This window comes from Panthera leo, chromosome B4 (genome assembly GCF_018350215.1).
Source record: "Panthera leo isolate Ple1 chromosome B4, P.leo_Ple1_pat1.1, whole genome shotgun sequence".
NCBI lineage: Eukaryota > Metazoa > Chordata > Mammalia > Carnivora > Felidae > Panthera > Panthera leo.
In genome coordinates, this window is record NC_056685.1 from 130,864,473 (window position 1) to 130,884,509 (window position 20,037).

General features: G+C 58.7%; 2 protein-coding genes, 1 long non-coding RNA gene and 1 other non-coding gene across 8 annotated transcripts; 3 read left to right on the forward strand and 1 right to left on the reverse strand.

Annotated features, from left to right (window-relative positions):
* Positions 1–144: 144 nt before the first annotated feature.
* On the reverse strand, positions 145–5,008 carry LOC122225110. Of its 4 annotated transcripts, XR_006205121.1 has the most exons (5): positions 4,623–5,008; positions 3,457–3,841; positions 2,483–2,703; positions 817–1,863; positions 145–677 (listed from the first exon to the last, which is right to left on the reverse strand). It is a non-coding gene; the product is annotated as an uncharacterized LOC122225110 (long non-coding RNA). The 4 variants fall into 4 exon arrangements; XR_006205119.1 differs by having other exon boundaries at positions 817–2,703; positions 4,623–5,005; XR_006205120.1 differs by having other exon boundaries at positions 817–2,703; positions 3,579–3,841; positions 4,623–5,004.
* Positions 3,602–6,991, forward strand: LGALS1 (galectin 1). The gene is made up of 4 exons (XM_042947760.1): positions 3,602–3,699; positions 4,942–5,021; positions 6,330–6,501; positions 6,794–6,991. Exons 1-4 carry the CDS (start codon positions 3,691–3,693, stop codon positions 6,938–6,940), a joined length of 408 nt encoding a protein of 135 aa, XP_042803694.1. The 5' UTR covers positions 3,602–3,690; the 3' UTR covers positions 6,941–6,991.
* Positions 6,992–11,615: 4,624 nt separating this feature from the next.
* Positions 11,616–17,878, forward strand: NOL12 (nucleolar protein 12). 2 transcript variants are annotated; one of them, XM_042947761.1, is made up of 6 exons: positions 11,616–11,754; positions 13,103–13,208; positions 13,678–13,726; positions 14,281–14,423; positions 15,668–15,765; positions 16,187–17,878. In XM_042947761.1, exons 1-6 carry the CDS (start codon positions 11,672–11,674, stop codon positions 16,350–16,352), a joined length of 645 nt encoding a protein of 214 aa, XP_042803695.1. In that variant the 5' UTR covers positions 11,616–11,671; the 3' UTR covers positions 16,353–17,878. The 2 variants fall into 2 exon arrangements, with proteins under 2 accessions (XP_042803695.1, XP_042803696.1); XM_042947762.1 differs by lacking the exon at positions 11,616–11,754 and adding an exon at positions 12,201–12,286.
* LOC122225738 lies at positions 14,872–15,000 on the forward strand. Its single transcript, XR_006205342.1, has one exon. It is a non-coding gene; the product is annotated as a small nucleolar RNA SNORA21 (small nucleolar RNA).
* Positions 17,879–20,037: the final 2,159 nt, after the last annotated feature.

Consider the following 20,037-nt stretch of genomic DNA (forward strand, 5'->3'; position numbering starts at 1 on the left):
TTTTACATTTATTTAGTTTTGAGAGAGAGAGTCCGAGCACAAGTGGGGGAGGGGCTGAGAGCGAAGGAGACACGGAACCCGAAGCAGGCTCCGGGCTCTGAGCCATCAGCACAGAGCCCGACGCGGGGCTCGAACCAACAAACCCGCAAGATCATGACCTGAGCCGAAGTCGGTCGCTTAACCGACTGAGCCACCCAGGCACCCCGGAAAAGATCACTTTTTGAGGTCCAGGTATCCCGGGATCACGTTCTTTCCTTGGCTCCATAGACGGAAGTCACTTCAGCCCTAGCTCCCTGTGTGACCTTGGCCAAGTAGCCGGTCTCTTTGGGTGGCTTCTGCTCCATCCTTAAATGAGGGAGCAGATCAGGTGCAGAATCTCTGGGGTCGCTTCCTGCTCTGACTTCTAGGACTTCGGAGCCTGCTCTGCTCACCTCCACCATCCCCGGCTGGGCCAGTCAGGTTGGCTGAGGGGTGTGGATGGTGTTTCAATGCGTCTGGCAGCCCTCCCTGCCACTGCCGGCTGGAGGAGGGACTGGCTTCACATGGGCAGGGCAGGAGCGGGCAGGACAGGGCAGGAGTCGGCAGGCTGGGAAGGGCCGCGCTGGCCTGGGTCCCCCGTCCAGAGGTGCTGAGCTCATTTCTAACAGCAGCGGCCAAGGTCCAGCCTATAGAGCTGCCTGTAGAATGGGGGAATATTCCAGAGAGTTCACTGCCCCTGCTGCAGAGCAGTGAGGGAGAAGGAGATCCCCCCTGGTGGGGAGCCTTGGCCTTGAGGGTGCAGAAGAGAGAACTAATGTGGAGCCCCCCACACGTCACCTCTGTAATCCTGCAGCCAGTCAGTGAATGGTAACGTTCCCACTTTCCAGGCCTGGAAACAGGTTCGGCGAGGGTAAGGTCCTTGGCCGCAGTCCCAGCCAGGCAGCCCCCAAATTAGGACTCGCCTCCCTTCTCCCGATTCTGACACCAGCTTCATTCATTTCAGGGCCCGGAGCGGCTTCCCTGTGCGGTACATCCCAGCTGGCAAGCATCAGGCAGGGGGGAGGTGTAGATGAAATGAGATAATATATGAAAGCAAGGCGCCGGGCACAGGGCCGGGCAGATAAGCGGGTGCCATCGCTAGGAGGCCCCGAGGACTGGGCGGGAGCTCGGCACACACAGTGCACCTGGTCCCTGCCCCCACCCGGGAAAACCATGACCCGTGTTACAGGGGACACTGGAATCTGGAGGGACTCCCTGCTCCAGCATAGGCAGGCAGGGACTGTTGGGAGTAAGGTGGGGGTAAGAGGGAGACTTCCCAGAGGTGTTGACCCCAGAAAGGTAAGCTCAGCCTAGAAAGAGACAAGAGGGAAGCTAAAACCTTCTGAGATTGTGGGGGCGGGGGGGGAATCACCTATTTAGTGAAACAGACATGAATTCCACCCCGTAGTAACCTTGTGTAGGAGAGCAGGGTTTCACCTCCCCAGTTTACAGATGGGCAGACTGATTTGCCAGGATGCCCTGGGGGACGGCGTGGCAGGGCTGGGACCGGATTCCAGACTCCCCGGACTCCCAGAGGGGCCTTTCCGGAGGCCCGTTCCCCACGCCATGCCGATTCTCTACCAGCCCTCAGCTGGCCAGACCCTGGAGAATAAAGCAGCCCCTCGTCCAACAGCAAACGCTTTGTGGTGCTGGGCTTGTCTTCCAAGTTGGGGGAAGCAGGGGGGAAGCAGCTCTTGATGCTCTGGGAGCCCTCCTGCTGGGCTGGGACAGCCAGCCCAGACCCACGCGACGCAGCCAGGAAAGGACTGTGCCGGAACCACCTCTGCTCCTCGGTCCAGGACTCCTCAAATGCCCCTATTGCTTGATCAGGCGGTGTCCGTGGCCCTTGGAGGGGAAGCACACAGGAAAGGCCTCGGAGCTGGCTCCGCCCACCCCCTCCCTGCACTGAGGTTTAGGAGAGGCCCTGGAGGAAAAACTGAAGCAGCTGTGGTTGGTTTCGGAGGCTTGGTCTCCGAGGGGTGATGGGCTCAGACAGGGGGCGGCCTGCGTCGAGGCCCAACGACGCTGTGCCAGGGGTGGGCTTCAGTCATCCGGAGGAAGGTGGGGTGGAGGGGGGGCAGTGGAGGGCCTGGCCTCCAGATGTGAGTCCCTCCTGGTCCACATCTTCGGTGCTGGCAATTTCAGAAGGGAGATGGCAATGCGGAGAAGGAGGTCCCAATGACAGCTCTCCGAGTAAGTGCCCCACCTTGCCTAGTGCTCCCCATCCCCCTCTCTCCTCCTGGCTCCTGGGTATGAGGCGAGCACCCCTCCAATCCACCCTCAACTCTTGCTGCAGCGATCTTCCCTGTAACTCGTGTCTGTCCTCAATACTCACCTTCCCTATAACCTTCTATGGCTCCCCAGCACCCTCACTTAAAACAATGGCCAAGCCCCTTAAAGAGGCCCTTCATGATCCACGTACTGTTGGCCTCCCGGCCCCATGCCCCATCTTTCCCCAACATACCCCAAACTCCAGCCATGCCCAGATGGTCACTGTTCCGGTCTGCGCCTTTGCTCACACTGGAAAGCCAGGCCCTCCTTCTTCATCCGTCCTTCAAAACCCACCTTCTTCACACTCTGGACACTCTCCTCGGCACCACGGTGCTTGTTCATGACTTCCCTTAGAGCCAGCAACATGCTACTTACTCAGGTTCCTGGCCAGGTCCGGCCCCAGCAGTGTGCTACCTGAAAGCAGGGGCTGGATGGAGTTCACCTTTGACTCCTCACAGGCCAGCGTATAGTAGATGCTCAGTAAAATGTCTGCTAAATGACTAGAGAAAGAAAAGGCAGTGCCTAGCCTTGGAGAGACAGATGGGAAGCGAGCAGGAGGGGGGGATGTTCAGAGGGGGGACCCCAACCCTTCACGGCTCGGCCCATCCCGGGCCGCCTCCCAGGCCTGACTCTCAAGCCGGAGGCTGTCAGGCAGGGGCTTTTGGACGATCCCCAGCAGGCCCCTCAGGAGGCCTGAGGCCTGAGGCCTGAGCCCCGGAGGCAGCAGCGTCAGGCCTGGCACCCGGCCCAGCCTTTCTTCAGCGCTAGCGAGAAGCCTGAACAGCAGCCACAATCCCTGCTTCCGGGGGAGGCCCGGGTGGGGCCAGGGCCTTGTGGTTAATGGTCCTGGGCTCTCTGCAGAGGCCTTGCAGCGCGGCCACGCCCTGGTCCCTGCCAGGGCAGCCTCAAGAACCCCAATTCTAATTCCCTGAAGGACCCTGTATCCCCTCAGCCATCTTCTCTGGCTACCCCCGGAGCTCGGCCTGCTGGCCCTAGGCCCCCTTCCCGCCAACTCTCGTGCCTAACTCATCCTCAAACTATTTTCCATTGGCTTCCCCCAATCCCTGCCACAGCACAATTTTTTGGGTGGGGGGTGGGGAGGGATGAAGGAGAATGGGAGGTGGAGCCTGGACCCCGGGGGAGTGGTTAAAGAAGAAGGGGGTTTACCGCTCCGATTGGTCACCTCTGCTCCCGAAGGGCTTCAAAATTCCATTGACTCCGCCTCCAGTGGGGCCCCCTTCTCTGTCCTGACTTGCAATTGGTTGGGCGCCCAGGGGGGCGGGACTCACCGGAGTCTGGTCCAGTTAAAAGGGTGGGAGCGGCCCCGGGGGCCCATCTCTCTCCTAGCGTCTTGAGACCACTGGTGCCGCAGTCCGCAGGAACATCCTCCTGTCCTCAATCATGGCTTGCGTGAGTGCGGGGACCCCGCTCCAAGGCCCAGGGATGGCGTGGGGGCAGACAGAGGAGAGTAGGCGCAGATGATCTGGGTTCTAGTCCCCAGGGTGTGGCTTGGAACAAGGGCCTTCTTTCTTCTGGGCCTCAGTGGCCCCGTCTGTAAAATGGGGGTGGGCGCCATGGTCCCCAAAGGCCTTCTCTGGCTTCAGACTTATCTGAATTCCTTCAGGGTCTGACAGCACAGTTATTTCTGCCAAGGTTTGACATTTTGCAGCTCCCTGATAAGTGGGAGTCAGAAGGGTGTGGCCAACTGGTGGGGTAGGGAGGCACTTGAAGGACGCCCGAGCCGCTGTCCCTTTCCCCCTCCTCCACCCCAAAGAGCCTCCTGTCCCCTCCCCCTCCTGCAGCTGTCCCCAGTCGCTGGGCCAGGGCAGAGTCATCCTCTGCTCCAGAGAGCTCTGCAAAGTCGCCAGGATCTGAGACAGGCTGCCCGGGAGGGCGCCTGCCTGGGTTAGTGGGTGGAGGGTGGTTCTGTCCAGGCTAGTCGGGTGGGGGCTGGGTAACCCTCCTCGCCACTCCCCATGCTGGGAGACGGGTGCTAAGGGAGAGAGAAGGAGGCAAGCCTCTTCCACAGGCCCCGAGGGAAAGGGTTCACGGTTCTGGCAGAAGGAACCACTCATGCCGGTTAAGTTGTGCGCTCGATCTTGCTAGTGCTGAACCAGCCAGGCTGCTGACTCCGGCCGGTGGCCACTCTCCCTTCTGCAGAGGGGCCTGGCTGCGCCCCTTAGGGGTCTCTTCTCCAGCCCCTGCCCCTCTCTGCACCGAGGGGCTCGAAGGGGATGGTGGGGGATCGCCCAGCCCCGGGCTGTTTCCTTTCCAACCGAAGGGCGGACCTCTCCATCCCCCTTCCTTTGCCACCAAATCGCAGTGTCACTCACTCCGAGTCAGATTCTCTCCATCTATTAAACCAAGGGATGGAGCATAGCCACTCTGAATCCAAAATCCTCAAGCCGAACCGCAAAAACTTCAGATCTTGGCTTCTACGACCTCAGTCGTGTTACAGATAGGAAAAGGACCCGGTTGGGAGCAGGCACTTGCCCAGGACCACACAGAGAAAGAGTCTAGAACTTGCTACCGATTCCCCAGGCTTTCCGCAGGCCGGGTCAGAGGATCCCGGGCGGGGACGACTCCACCCCGCCGCCCCACCCCCGGGCACTGCGTCCTCTAACCCGGCTGGTTGTGGTCTCGTCTTTGCAGGGTCTGGTCGCCAGCAACCTGAATCTCAAACCTGGCGAGTGCCTCAGAGTGCGGGGCGAGGTGGCCCCCGAAGCCAAGAGGTGAGGGGGTGCGGATTGGGGGGCGGGGGCAGGCGGCTTGGAGCCCGAGGGTCCGGCCCCGCGTCTGGCAGGGGCGTGGCCGGCCAGGCCCCGCCCCTCCCTCCGGCTGCGAGGGGGGGTTGTCGGCGGCGGCGTTTTCTGAGTGAGTCACTTCCTCCGCGGGGTCTGGACGCCCCCTGTATACTCGCCCCCTTCCCTCTCTGCCGGAGCCTCTTAAACTAAACCAGCTGCGGCCTCGTCATCTACCTTGGCTGGCCCTGCCCCCACTGTGCGCGCGAGCCAAGGCCGCGGGTGGGGGTGGGGGGGCCCGGGAGAGGGAACGAGGGGTGTCGCCCCGCCCTTGGCCCTCGGAGGTCCTTCTTTCCCGCGCTCTTCACTCACTCAACCTTTCGTCCCTCCGGTCCTTCCTTCATTCCTTCACGAGGCCAGCTGCCTAGTTTCTCAGTAGCCGTGTGACCTTGGACCAGTCCTCCAACCGCCCGAGCTTCAGTCTTACCCTATCACGGAGGGGGCAGGTGGTGGTGTGGAGGAGGTGAGATGCTGGCTCTCTCTCTCTCTCAGCGATGCTGGTGATGACCAGCGGACATTAGAAAGAGCCGTACATTTCACGTGCATTGTCCATTTCATTCTTACCCCCACCCCCCACCCCCGGGGGTATTGCTATTGTCTCCACTCAGCAAATGTGTTATTGCTATTATTATTATTTTTTTCAGTTTATTTATTTTGAGAGAGAGAAACAGTGTATGCAAGCGGGGGGGGGGGGGGGGTTGGGGTGGGGAGGAGGAGAGAGAGAGAGAGAGAGGGAGAGAGAGAATCCCAAGCAGGCTCTGCACTGTCAGCACGGAACCTGATGCGGGGCTGGAACCCATGAACCCGGTTATTGTTATTATGTGTTTATTTGCGCCATCGTTATTGAGCACCTACTGTGTGTCATCATGCTGGGCACGGGGAGTGCAGAGATATACCAGACAGGACACTTGCCCTCCCAGAGGTCACCTTCTGGAAGGAGTCCCCATCCTTGACCAAAGGGACACTAAGGTCGGTGAGCGAGAGTCTTGGCCGTCAGCACAGCAAGACCCTTAGCGATCCTTCTTGTACTGCCGCCCATTGTGCAGATGAGGAGACTGAAATCCACAGAAGGCCAGGGACTTGCTCAAGGTCACACGGCAAGGAGGTGGCAGGGCCAGAACTAGGGTCCAGGTGTCTTGCCTCCCCGCTCAGTGATGGTGCACTGAGTGGCCCCGGCTGGTCAGTCTGAGGGGGCTGCAGCTGGCCGAGAAGGCCTCAATGCCCCCTGCTCCCCCCCAGCTTCGTGCTGAACCTGGGCAAAGACAAGGACAACCTGTGCCTGCACTTCAACCCTCGCTTTGAAGCGCACGGAGACGTCAACACCATCGTGTGTAATAGCAAGGACGCGGGGGCCTGGGGCGCCGAGCAGCGCGAGTCCGCCTTCCCCTTCCAGCCGGGGACGGTCGCAGAGGTGGGCTGGGGCCTGGGGGCAGTGGGCTGGGGCGGAGCTGGGTATACTGGCTAAACACCTAGGTCCCACCCTCCCCTCCCTCCTCTGCCCCAGTCCCCTCCCTCCCCTCACTTGCTGCGTGATGGCCAATGAGCTGAGCGCCAGCCCCTCTCCCAGCCTCAGCAGCCCCGCCCAGGAAGTGGGGCTGCTGTTAGGGCTCCTTGAGGAAGGAGCTCCGAGGGCCCAGGACCTGCTGGCTATGACTGCCCAGCCCGGGCTCCACACCACTCACTGCCCTTCTCTGCCCCGCCAGGTGTGCATCTCCTTCGACCAGGCCGACCTGACCGTCAAGCTGCCAGATGGACACACATTCAAGTTCCCCAACCGCCTCAACCTGGAGGCCATCAGCTACCTGGCAGCCGATGGCGACTTCAAGATCAAGTGCATGGCCTTTGACTGAAGCCAGCCGGCTCATGGCCCCTAATAAAGGCAGCTGCCTGTCCTCTCCCTAGCCCAGCCTCGTGTCCTCGTGTGTGTGTGTGTGTGTGTGTGTGTGTGTGTGTGTGTGTGTGGAGGGGGGAGGGTGCGGGAAAGAGGGTTGCCACCAATTCCCCCAGGCTCCGCTCCTTTCTTCTATTCCATTCACCTCCTCGGTGCACACCTCTTAAGTGCCAGGGACATCTTCCCCTGCAGGGACATCTTCCCCTGGGTCCCCAGGGCCAAACAGGGAACTCGGTGCATAGGAGGGGACTGGTGTCTGCTAAGTGAAACGCAGTCACAGTCCTCAAACAGCTCCCAACCCAGTGAGCCCCAGCACACAGTAGGTGCTCAAAAGATGCCGAATAAATGAAACCAGGGGGAAAGAGGCATGGACAGACCGATCCGTGCCATGGTTATCTGATAGCACAGGGGGAGGGGGCGGGACCAATCCCTGAGGCTCCCCTCATTGGCTTTCGTGGGCCAGAAAGAGCTCTGGTTCAGAGTGTGGGGGCTACGAGCTGTGTGGCCTCGTGCATGTTAACTGACCTCTCTGAGCCTATCGGAGGGCTGTCCTGAAGATGAAATGATGTGTGAAGCAGGTCAAGTTTAATGCCTGGCACAAGGTGGGGAGCAGTTTCCCATCGCTGCTGCACTACCTCGTGAGACATTCTTACCCGAATTTGAAGGGGAGGAAAGTGCTTCTGCATGATGACAGGACCCCTTGGCCTGCACCGGGCCCAGCTGAGCCCTGTGGGGCTCCCCAGGCATCCCAGCTTTGTGGGGCCCAGGCCACATACCCCAATGCTGGAGTGTAAGGGCAGCCAGGGTGCTAGTCTGGAAACTGCTGGTTCCGTGGCCCCGGGGCAGGACCCTCATCCCGACTCCGGGAAAGATGGGCTTGGGCAATGGGCCTTGGCCTTTTTTTTTTTTCTTTTCTTCTCTTTTTCCTAAGTTTATTTAGTTTTAGTAATCGCTACCCCCAATGTGAGACTTAAACTCATGACCCTGAGATCAAGAGTCACATGCTCTTCAGACTGAGCCAGCCAGGCAGCCCCTGCTGGCCTGTTTCTGTAGAGGAGGAACTGGGGTGTGGAGGGACCATGCCAGCACCCCCGCCCCCACGGAGAACCGAGCAGACTTGCAGCTTAGCCTCCAGGCCCCCAGAGGCCTCCTGCAGGGCAGAGGAACTCGGGGAACTCACTCGGCCTGAGATGAGGTGTCCATGTGTCTCTCCTCTTATTGGAGAGACATGTCCAAAGAGGACACGTCTTCAAGACCCTCCAGGCTCTGTCACCCCAGAGGGCGGTGTTTAACCCAGCCCATCACACTTCCTTGTCACAAGCGATGGGATCTGAGCTGGTGGCCGGGCCACCCTGCAGACCGACCATTTCCCAGCACCTCTTCCTTCCTGCTCCCTGCCGCAGGCCCCTACCTCCCTGAGAAACAGCCCCCAGAACCGAGCCAATGTTTTGGATGACTCAGGCTCAGAACCTCGGTGTGGGCTCCCCCAAACCCTAGGGCACTATCTCCTGAGCTGTGTGTGTATGCGGGGTGGTGGGGGGGGGGGGGGGGGTTGGGGGGAAGGGCTGGCAAATTTCATTCTCCGGGCAGCGCTGGGTGTGGGACTCACAGTGGCACTTTTCCACCCTGAGACTTAGTTTCCCTATCTGTAAAATGGGAGTATTTGCACCTGAGCCCTTTTGGGTGGCTGATTCCCATCTCAGTGGGTCCCCTAGGGAGAACATCCCTATAAGACGGCCCCAGGAGGATGGAGTGCACACGCTGGGGTCTGCCACGAGCCACACCCCATCTCCGGGCTCTCCTGGGGCACCCGAGTGGCCGCCTGAAGGGAAACGGCTTTGGAAGTCTGGCTGTGGTGGGGCGCCCTCTGCTGGACAACGGAGAAAGTGTCTCTTGGACTGTCTTCTCCCCGGCCTCGGGGTTCAGCCCCACTGATGCTCCTTAGGCGGGCTGAACACCCACAATACACCAGGTCTGGGAGGCACTACAACGGGGCAGAGGAAAGCCCTGGGGCAGATAGGGAATGAAACCACTGGGTTTGGAGGAAGGAAACTGGGTTCAGAGTCAAACACGCCTGTGTTCAAACCCCAGTTCCATCACTGTGTGTCCTAGGACTGGTTGCTAGACCTCTCTGAACTCAGTTGCCTCATTACCGAATTGGAAAAATACTCGTATCCACCCTGTGGGATTGTTGCAAAGATTAGCTGAAATAATGTAGAGAAATGCATGGTGCCCGGTACCCAGTAGGTGCTCAGTAACCATAAAAATGATTTCAAAGGAGAAACCCATCCAAAGAGGGGTAGGTGTTTTAGACCACGAGCTGCCATAAAGGGCTCTCAAGTTTTGGAGTCTGGGTGGGGTACTAGGCCCTTGTCTCCTCTCCTGGGGCAAGGGGACCTGAAATGCCCTGGGAAGTGTGGAGTAACGGTGCCTGCCTGAGGTGGCAGGCTTCGCTCTGCACTGGAAGCTTCTGGACCCGAGGTCTCCCAGAGCTCCGCAGGGGCAGGCAGGCAGCAAGGGCTGGATGGGCTGCAAGAGCCAACCACCCAGAGCTCCCCACACAAGGTCCTGCAGAAGCAGCTGTCCCCTTCCTCGGTCCCTGTCTCTGTGTCAGGCTGGAAGTTCGGGGAGGACAGAAGTCAGGGAATGGCTCTGTACCCCACTTACTATTTGAGCCACTTTGGCCAAGGCACTTCCCCTGCCTGAGCTTCCGTTTCCTCACCTGTATAATAGGGGCGAGAGCAGCGTGCGAGGCATGTATTACTTACACACAAGTCACAGGGAGGTTGGCAAGGTCAACTGAGATAATCCACGGGAGGCCCCGAGAACATTCCTCAGCACAGAGGAAGACTGAACGGGTGGACCGTGGAGAGGGAAGGAGCCCAGGGAAGTTTATGATTTATCAAGTCCTGCGGCATTTTTCATCTATAGCCAGTCTGCTTGGGGCAGCGGAACCTGGTAAACAGCAGGCAGCAGCCCTGAGACCCAGTGCCGGGGATCCAGGAGGAAGCCCAGCATCGCTGGGGGCATCACCGGAGCCAGGGCAATGCTTCTACCCAGAGGGAGGGTACCAGGGGTGTTTTAGGGTGTGGCCACTGAGGGGCAAAAAGTCAGAAGGGCAAGTGTTCATCACCCTGAAGCCCCACCATTGGGGCAGTCCCCTGCTGTGCCCTGGGTTCGAGGATAACTTCCTCTCAGCACCCAGCATGGAACCCTTCAGGCAGAGCCCCCTTGTGAAATGGGTTCGACATTCACAGAGAGATGTACCCACTGTGTGTCTGGCTCCTTCCAAAACCCACGGTCAGCGTCCACATCTTGCCCTCCAGAGCGGGCACGCGAGCTCCTGGGGGAGGGATCCCTCAGGCCAGTGGCCCAGGGAGCTGGACCACGAGGCCACAGACTCAGGTTCAAGTCCCAGCTTGGACACAGAGTAGCCCTGTAACCTTGGACACGTTGCGTCTGCTGAAAGAACACGTCTCTTCTCCGTGTGCCTGGCACACAGTAGGCACTCGATGCACGTGTGTTTACTTGCTCTCTGGGCTCCCCGTTACTTGTCACAGGAGAAGGGGGCGGAGTCTTAAGGGCCTTTTATTCCTCTGATGTCCCTACTCTCAGCTAGTTCTGGGGTCACCTCCTCTGAGAAGCCCTCTGCACTGGAGGAGCCAACACTGAGCTCCTGCAGCCTCCTGTGCTTCTCCCTGCACTGTGACCCTGCCAGACTGGCCAGTCTTTAAAAGCAAAGGTAGCAGCTTGTCTGCGGCACCCAGCACAGATGAACTGAGATAGGGGATTCAGGCATACAATCCTAGTTACTACAACGCCCCTGCAGGTGGTGTTCTACTGAACGCCTTCACATGCGTGCCCTCATTTTCAGTAGAGGATGTGCTGTCACGCCCCCATGGCACACTCCGGGAAACTGACACACAGACAGGGGAGACGGCTTGTGTCGCAAACACGTGCAAGGCATGTCTTACTTACACACACTGTGACATAACTCACCTTTCCTCAGAATCGTGGTTCTCAAAGCGTGGTCCGTGGACCAGCAACCCCTGAGAATGTGTTAGCGATGCAGATTATGGGGCTCATTCTAGACCGGCTGAATCAGGAACTCAAAGCAGGTGCAAAGCCATTTGTGTTTCAGCAAGTCCTCTGGGGGATTCTGACGCAAGCCAAAGTTTGAAAACCACTGCCTTGCAATAACCCTACAAAGTCACTGTAATTATCCCCATTTTACAAATAGGCCAACTGGGGCAAAGCAAAGGCAATTGGTCCAGAACCACAGCTGTACGTGGACGACCAGGGTTCTAATCCAGATAGTTTGGCCCCAGAAGTGTGCTCTTGGGAGACCACCAACGAGTTGACATCAGAATCAAAAGTAGGATCAGAAATATTTGGCCCGTTTACTAATATCTCCGTACTGAGCACCTACTGCACGCCGGCCACCGTGCTAGGCTCTGGAACCTCGCTTTCACTGTTGCTAGTCTACGAGACGGATTGGGGTTAGGAATCACGGAGGGGGAACACCCAAAACGCAGGGCTGGGGAGGCCGGCCCCGCGGCCCCTTTAAAAGGCGGGGCCTGAGGAACGGAACGACGGAGCCTAAGCGCGCGGCGCGCCCGAGAGGGTAAAAACGGTACACCCGGAAGTGTCTTAGGCGTGCGGGCGGCGCGCTGCCGGAGGCCTCACCGCTATGGGCCGCAACAAGAAGAAGAAGCGAGATGGCGACGACCGGAGGCCGAGGCTCGTTCTCAGCTTCGACGAAGAAAAGCGGCGGTGAGTGCCAAGCCTGGAGCGGATCTCCTTCGGGCTGTCGGCCAAGGCCACGGCCTGGCCCGGGCGGCTTCCACTCACGCAGAGGTCCCTTCCGGCCCCTCCCTCTTGGCGTGGCCCGTTGCCCCCCCCCCCCCTTTCGACACCAACCCCCACTGCGGAATGGAAGCGGCCGCTACCGGCCCCCAGCGTGGGGAATGGAACCGCCCGCCCCGCCCTCTCGTTGCTCACTTTGCACCTTGCTCCTGCTGTGTGCGCTTCGGCTGGGAGGTGGCGGCTCTGTAGCGGTGGCTTCGACCTCCCTAGCCCAGCCCAGCCGCCCCACACGCGGTAGACTCAGCTGTTGGTGATGAGTGATGAGTGAATGAGATGAGAGTGGCTCAAGTTCACGTATTCACTCGTCAAGACGTGTGCTGAGCTCCTTCGGTGTGTGTGCCAGCCTGATCGCAGGACCCCTGAGTTGGACCCCTGAGCCTCAGCGTCCAGTCCGTCAGATGCTATCCATTCAGAGTGCCACTTTGGCATATGGTAGCGGGTCAGCGAAAAACCTAGTGTTGGGCCCCGGAACATTTGGGGATGGTGCAGCCAGCACTAGAGAGATGAGAAGGAGCCAAGATCAGATAGGAGAGGGGAATGCTGGAGCATCGTCAGGATACACAGGGTGGCGTCAACAGGCCCTACAGTTGGGTCCAGGGGGCAGGTGTCCTGGGCAAATGTGCCAGTCGGGTGGAAAGTTTGCAGATGTCTGGATGAGGGTGGCCTTAAAAGTGGCCTTGCTAAGGGGGCTCCTGGGTGGTTCAGTCGGTTAAGTGTCCGACTTCAGCTCACGGTTCGTGAGTTTGAGCCCCACGTCAGGCTCTGGGCCGACAGCTCGAGCCTGGAGCCTGCTTCGGATTCTGTGTCTCCCTCTTTCTCTGCCCTTCCCCCATTCACACTCTGTCTGTCTCTCTCAAAAATGAATAAACAACAACAACAAAAAATTAAAAGTGGCCTTGCTAGAAATGGCTTAATCCCCTGGGTAATGGAATTTGGCAATGTAGAAGGGCCCCCACTGGCCCTGTTGCTTGAAGTCGAGAGCCTTGGAGGGTGGTGGGTGGAAAGAGGCAGCATCTCCCTCTTCTTCCTAAACTTACACTCTCTATGACCTTTCGCAAGTGACCTAGCCTCTCTGTGCCTCAGTGTCCCCATCTGTAAACTGGGAATTGGTACCTGCTTACAAGTTGTGAGGAATACGTGAGTTAAACCCGTGTTAATTTTCGGAGCAGTACAGAAGTAGTGGTTTTTCTCTCCCTGGAGTGAGCCTTCCTTTCCTTGTGTCCCCTCCTGACTCTCCCTTGCCTCTTTCCGGTAGGGAGTACCTGACCGGCTTCCATAAGCGGAAGGTAGAGCGGAAGAAGGCAGCCATTGAGGAGATCAAGCATCGGCTCAAGGAGGAGCAGAAGAAACTCCGGGAGGAGGTGCAGGGGGAGGAGGAAGGGGACTAGGGAGACAGAGAGAGAGAGAGAGTGTGTGTGTGTGTGTGTGTGTGTGTGTGTGTATATATATATATATATATATATATCTGAATATATATGTATCTGAATATATATATATCTGAATATATATGTATCTGAATATATATATATCTGAATATATATGTATCTGAATATATCTATATCTATATCTGACTCCCAAGGGATTTACAGCCTTGGTTAGCCTTAATAGGGGTATCTGCAGGAATGAGGGGAGGTGTGGGCAGGCCTGGGGAGCAGTTTGTACAGGTAGAATCATGGTGGGCCCAGGTCTGGGGAAGGTTCAGGATGGAATCTCCTAGTGTTTCATCCCGAGCCACACATGGTCTCACTCACCCTGGAGGTGAGCAGTGCTCTTGCCTGGGGTTGGCCAGAGAGGCCATACTCACTGTGTTCCCTTCCCTTTTGGCTTTAGCGCCATCAGGAGTACTTGAAGATGCTGGCAGAGAGAGAGGAGGCTCTGGGTAAGTCCCAGGTTTGCCCGGACCTGGAGAACAGCTAACAGGCCTAGGCTTTTTTTTTTTTTTTTTTTTTTTTTTTTTTAATCCTTTGGTGGGTGAAAGGGGAGAGGTGTGGGGGCTGCACAGAAGCCAACTGCCCTAGCTCTAGGCGTCTTGGTGGTGACCTGGGGGTCACAGGTGGTGTTCAGGGACGTCTAAATGTGAGTGGATCAGAGACGAGGAGGACAGACGTCTTGGTAAAGCGATTCCTTAGCAGAAAGCCCAGTTTCTGAGGCCTGGAGGGACTAGGGGTAGAGGGAATGGGCAGCAGCAGCTGCTGGGGTCACATCGGGTTTGTCCTTGATGAGAACCAGATGGTCTGAGGTCCCCCTGGAGCATCAAGGGAGGAGTTGAATCACTTACATTTGTCCACAGGCCAGGCTCTGGAGCCGGTGACTTCCCTGGACACTCTCCCATAGAGTAGTGGGGGCCGCTGCGCTCCAGGGCTGGGAGGGGGGTTAGAATGTGGTCACTTGTGCTATGAGGCTGCGACCCGCTTCTTTGCCCACCTTGCACAGAGGAGGCAGACGAACTGGACAGGTTGGTGACAGCGAAGACAGAGTCGGTGCAGTATGACCATCCCAACCACACGGTCACCGTGACCACCATCAGCGACCTGGACCTCTCGGGGGCCCGCCTGCTTGGACTGCCCCCACCCGAGGTGGGTGTAACTTCCGGCCCCAGGAGGGAAGGGGCCCAGGTGCAGACCGGCTTGTCGGGGTTGCTAAGTGCTGGCCCATGTCCTGGGGATTGCAATGCCGGGGGCTCTCTCCCTGCTGGGCGCTCGTTAGAGCCCGGACCAAATCCCTGACCCTGGGGCTTCCAGAAGCCAGTTCCATGCCTGAGCGGCTGTGGGAGCGTGGGCAGGTGTCTGCCTTGCCAGCTTTCCTTTCTGCCCCAGTAAGTAGGGCGGGGGGAGTCACTGGTGATAGCGCCTGTCTCGTGGCAGTTGCCGTGAGTGTAAAAGCGGTTAATCCGAGAGAAGCACCTAAGATCGCCGTTTATTGTGGTCACTCCGCTGCACGGTAGCAGTCACACGGAAGTTGTCAGGCTTTGAGCTGGGAGGTGTTAGCAGGTTGCGACCAACATCAAAAAAAAAAAAGGATCCCCCCCTTTTAAAAGCACTCAGCGCGCCTTGACTAATGACGCACCGAGCCGTTGCTAAAGGGCGGACTGAAAACGCTGCTTTTGGGTGAAGCGGCAGCGTGTCGTGTTCCGCTTCCATTGGTGTCACAGGCTGTTCGCCTCGGCAGGGTCAGGGGCACCGACTGCTGGGGGTGTGAGCGAAGGGAGAGGCTTGGGAAGTGACAAGGAAATGCTACGCGGGCGGACCGGCCTCAGCTCTCGACAAATAAATACAAGTGAACAATTAAAGAAAAGGAAAGAGAGCAGAACGTCATTGAAAACATCAAAAAGCCTCCCAGTTAAGTGTCATCTGAGACGTTTATTTCCGGCTGAAGTTGTGTCTGCCTGGCTGTGTGGGCCTTTCCCGGAAATACCTGTACGTACATGGTTACGAGGCAAACCACACTTCCTGTCGCGGGTTCACGTGTCCTTAAGTCCTGAGCTGCTGCCTTGTCACGCCCTCAGTGGTCTCGCCCTCACCTTCTGTTTTGTGCTCATTCTTCCGCACAGTCCTCCCGGCCTCCGCTTACGGTGGACGGTCAGACGTTCACAGGTGAAAGAACTCGAAAACTGGGGGTGAGGCTCTGAGACACAGCTCTTCCCCGTGTGATCCCCGCTTTGGGGGCACACGTGGCTTTTCCACCCGCGGCCTTCTCCGAGCCCCCGAGCCGGGCCTCGAAGCGGCAGGCCATGCCCTCACGTGACAGAGCCGTGACTGCTCGGGGTCAGGCTTCCCGACCTGCCACTCTGTGTGACAGTCCTTGTCCTGTGCTTCTTTAGCAAGCGGCCGGGCACGGGTCCGAGGAAGAGGCGTCATCCACGGAGAAGCTGACCAGAGCCTTACCCAGGAAGTCCAGAGATCCCCTCCTGTCCCAGCGGTGAGCCCTGGCCTGTCCTCCCCTATGACACTGCTCCCTCATGGCTGACAGTGGTGGCCGCGCCTGTGGAGTCGCCTCTCGCTGGCCTGTGGCGGGTGGCACGGGGCAGGTGTGGAGCCTGGAGCAGCCGCTCTGCTTTGCCTGTTGAGGAGTCCCTCCCTCCTTACTGTCCCCCACCTCCACTCCTTGAGAATGGCCAGCCCTGGGTGCCTTCGGTGCCTGGGGTAAAGGCCTTTTCATGAGCTGAGGAGCTGGCAGGGCCTCTGGGGTCAGAGCCGGCTGCCTTTGGCATGCGTGTGGTTCTCCCGGCACTCAAGGCCTGTTCCGACGTCCTCCGGGAGCCGGGCAATCAGTCACCCCGCCACCCGGCCTCCCACCCATGCCTTGTTCCCAGCCTCACCAGCCTTGCACCCTCCTACAGGATCTCCGCTCTCACGGCTTCGCTGCATGCACACAGTCGCAAAAAGGGCAAGAGGAAACATCCCCGACGGGCCCAAGACTCCACCAAGAAGCCCCCGAGTGCCACCCGTACGAGCAAGACCCAGCGCCGCCGGCTGACGGGCAAAGCCCGGCACAGCGGAGAGTGAGCCCCGAGAACCAGGCCGCGCCCCAGCCTGGGCTGTCAGGGGCCGTCCTGTCTCCGCCTGGCGGTCCCAGGAACCCAGCACTGCGGGGGTGACTCTGCGGCCCCGGCTTGGGAGGCAGTTCCTCTGTGGCCCAGAGCTTGGACGCTGGAAGGGGGCAGGCAGCTGAGAGCTGGCTTCCCTCAGGAGGAGACTTCAGAGCCAAGTCGGGGGCATCTTGCTTAGTGGGAAGGCTTCCCACCGAGCCGTCCTCGGATTTGTGAAGCTAAGTGCCCCTGTGGTCTGTTTGTCCCTGACCCTGGTGCCACGTGCCCAGGGCAGGCTTGTGAGCGGGTGGAACCTGTCGGGGAAGTGGGTCCGTCCTCACCATCCAGCAGTCTTCCCCGTGGGGGTGAAAAGGTCGTGTTGGGTCTGGGCCCCCTCACCCGGGCTCCAGGCCAGCATAACCACTGCTAGGGTCCGGAGTCGTCCTGCTGCTCTGCGAAGCGGGCCGCCGAGGCAGGTGGCTGAGCGTTGCCAGCCTCTGCCCGTTACCGGCTGAGGCTGTGGGTCCGTCCCTTCTCCGTGGCCTCCTTGGTCCCCTCAGCTGAAATCGAAGTGCTGAAAGCAGATGAGTTCCAGAGCATTCCCCAGCCCCAAACTTGGGCATCCTCCCCAGGCTTCCAGCAGCCCCGCGGAGAGACACCGATCAAGGCGTGATTAACCCCTTTTAAAGAGAATGTGTCTCGACTCACTCGAAAGCGTGGCGGTTCCCAGGCAGACCCCTCAGGAGGCCAGCGGGTGTTCTGCAAGGCTGCTGGGTTTTCACGCCCCCCGTCCCTTCCTTGTCCCCGCTTGTGAGTGAGCCGCCTGACCCCCCCCCCGTCCCCTGACCGAGCAGGGTGGAATCCTGCCTGCAGCAGGTAGATAGATGTACGGTGAGGACCACCGGAGCACCTGTCGAGGAACCCCGTGAGCCGCCACCACCCTCTGCCGCTCGCTGGCTCCTGGGATTCTGGCGCGGAGCACAGGACCTGTGACCTGGCTCTTCAGCCCCTTCCACCTGCTCTCTCTGCTGCTTCCCGGTTCTCGGGGGTGGGGTGACTCCCTCCGCCCGGCCGACTCCACCCTGGGCAGAGGGGTGGGGCCCGCCAGCTCTCCAGGTGGTTCTAGCGCTCAACCCAGGGCAGCGAGCGTGAGCCTGGCCCTCACAGGCCTCCGGGAGCAGAACAACACCCCGGGTCCGAGGGATTTGTGCACACAGCAGGGCTCGGGTTCAGATCCTGGCTCGGCCCCTTGGCCTTCGCGTGAGCCTCGCCGTGCTGACCTCTCTGGGTCTGTCGCCATGCGTAAGATGGCAAGACACCTACCTCTTAGGGCTGCCCTGGGGCTGAAAGGAGCCACTTCCCAGGTGCACCTGCAGGGTGCCTACGGCTGCCGCTGAGACGTCTGACCCACGTCTCGTCTCCCATCCCCAGAGACACGGGGTCACTCACCACCCACATCTACGGTTTGTGCCGTTTACGAGTATTAAATTCTCAGCCACTCTCTCCTGTGTGTGACATCAGTTCCTCCAGCAGACCGAGGAAATTGAGTCAGCGATTTTGCCAGTCTTGGGACCAGAAGTGGTGGAATCAGAACCCTCTGGAGAACTTGTCTTTTCTCCCCAGAGCCCCTCCAGCCTCCACACCTGGATTTTTTCCTCTCGCCGCCGTCCCGTTGTGTGGCCTCCCGGGCTTGGGGCTTCCGGGAGCTTTATAAAGAAGGATTGGGTTTAGCTGCATATAATATGAAACAAAATTTAAAAATAACTGGCTTACTTGAGAGGAGCTTACCAGGGAAGTAACTAGCCTGGAGCCGGGGGGCCGGGATGGCAGACTTTTTAGCCTTTTGTGCTATTTTTTTTTTTTTTTAATGTTTGTTTATTTTTGAGAGACAGAGCACAAGTGGGGGAGGGGCAGAGAGAGAGGGAGACACAGAATCCGAAGCAGGCTCCAGGCTCCAACCTGCCAGCACAGAGCCCGACGCGGGGCTCGAACTCGTGAACCGCGAGATCATGACCTGAGCCGAAGTCGGACGCTCAACCGACTGAGCCCCCAGGTGCCCCTGTTTTGTGCAGTTTTTAACACCTGGCTTCCACCTCGTGGTCCAAGATGGCTGCTTGAGCCTCAGCCATCACACCTGCCTTTCAGCCAGCAGGTGGGAGGATGGCTTGAGGAGCATGCCCCTCCTCCTCGTAAGAACCTTTGACCCTTGTCAAGTGCCATTAGTCCAGCAGAAGGCAAAGACGGGGCAGGAGGAAGAGAGCGGACTGCGGTCCTTTCTGGAGAACCATGTTCCCAAATAAGAATTGAGGCTTGTGCTACTATGGGGAGAGTCGGTATTGGGGTACAAGCAGTGGGGTCTCCCCCGGGAGCTGAACATACGAGGAAAGGGCTGTCGGGAGGGAATCCAACCCTATGGAACTAGAGCCACAGCAGACGCTTTTCTGTTCCTCGGCGACTGCACTGAGCCTCCCCGACATGTCAGGCCTGTGCTAGGAGGAGCAAGGCCATCCGCTCTCCCGGTAGGTTGTGTTTTGGGGTGGTTGAGCCCCCCCCAGGGGGACGCGTGGGCAGGCCTGGTGGAGCTACCTGCCTGGGGGGCAACCACGGAGGAGACGGTTCCGGGCGGGGGAAACCTCTGCTCTCATCCTCTCCAGAGCCCCCCGGAGCCTCATCGGCTCGAAGCCCCCCGGGTTGGACTGTCAATGGCTCCGGCAGGGGCTTCCCAGCTTCTGAGCTGAAGACCTCACTGCCTTGTTCAGTTGTGAGCGGGTCCCGCGTGACAAACGTCCTCCGGGTTTTGAGCCGACATCTGCCTCTTCCAGATGTGGTAGGCGGCCTTTAGAAGTTCACGGACTGCTCACAGCCTCTCTTGCTCTGTTCTGAGCCACCTCCTCGGGGAAGCCTTCCCTGGCCCCTCCTCCAGCCCCAGGAATTAATCCTTTTCCCACGTGGGCTGCAGTGACACTGGGTGTTGCCTCCTTTCAAACACTGAACACATTGTAACCTGGTTATGTCTGTCTCCCAACCCCCTCGCAGGCTGACCATAAGCCCCCTAGTGAGAAGTTGTGTCCGTAATTGCTATGTTTCTCCTCCTGGCCCAGGGCCCCTCTCACTGTGGGTCCTCAACCAATCCTGGCTGCATCACATGGGACCCAATTCCCCCTCCCCACAGGTGCTCCCAGTAACTCTCGAAACAGTCTGTTCTAGAATTTTCTGGCCCCAGTTTGCAAGTTTCTGTTTGCCTGTCTGCAAGTTTCTGAATCTGTTTTCCTCCTTCCCATCGCCACATCCATCTCTCCTGGGGCCTGGGTGAAACAAACCTTCCCCGTCCAATGAACTTTGCCCTCTCCCTTGCACCCTAGTCAGCAGGATTGCCAAACAACAACCAAAAAACAAAGAGGCTGGGAAAGCAATTTATCAAGCCCTTCTCTTGTGTCAGACGGTTACATTATTAACTCAGAACAGCACTGTGAGCGGATATTAGCTCCATTTGACGGGTGAGAAAACTGAGTCTCCAGGTACATAATGTCAGAGGTTACACGTCATGGCTAAGAAGACACAGTCCCTGCATCCCAGGGAGGGGGCAGACACATGGGAGTCCCCCTGGAGGTCAGAGGTTCAGCAAAGTATTAGAGGGCCTGGAGGGGCACAGAGCAGAGACA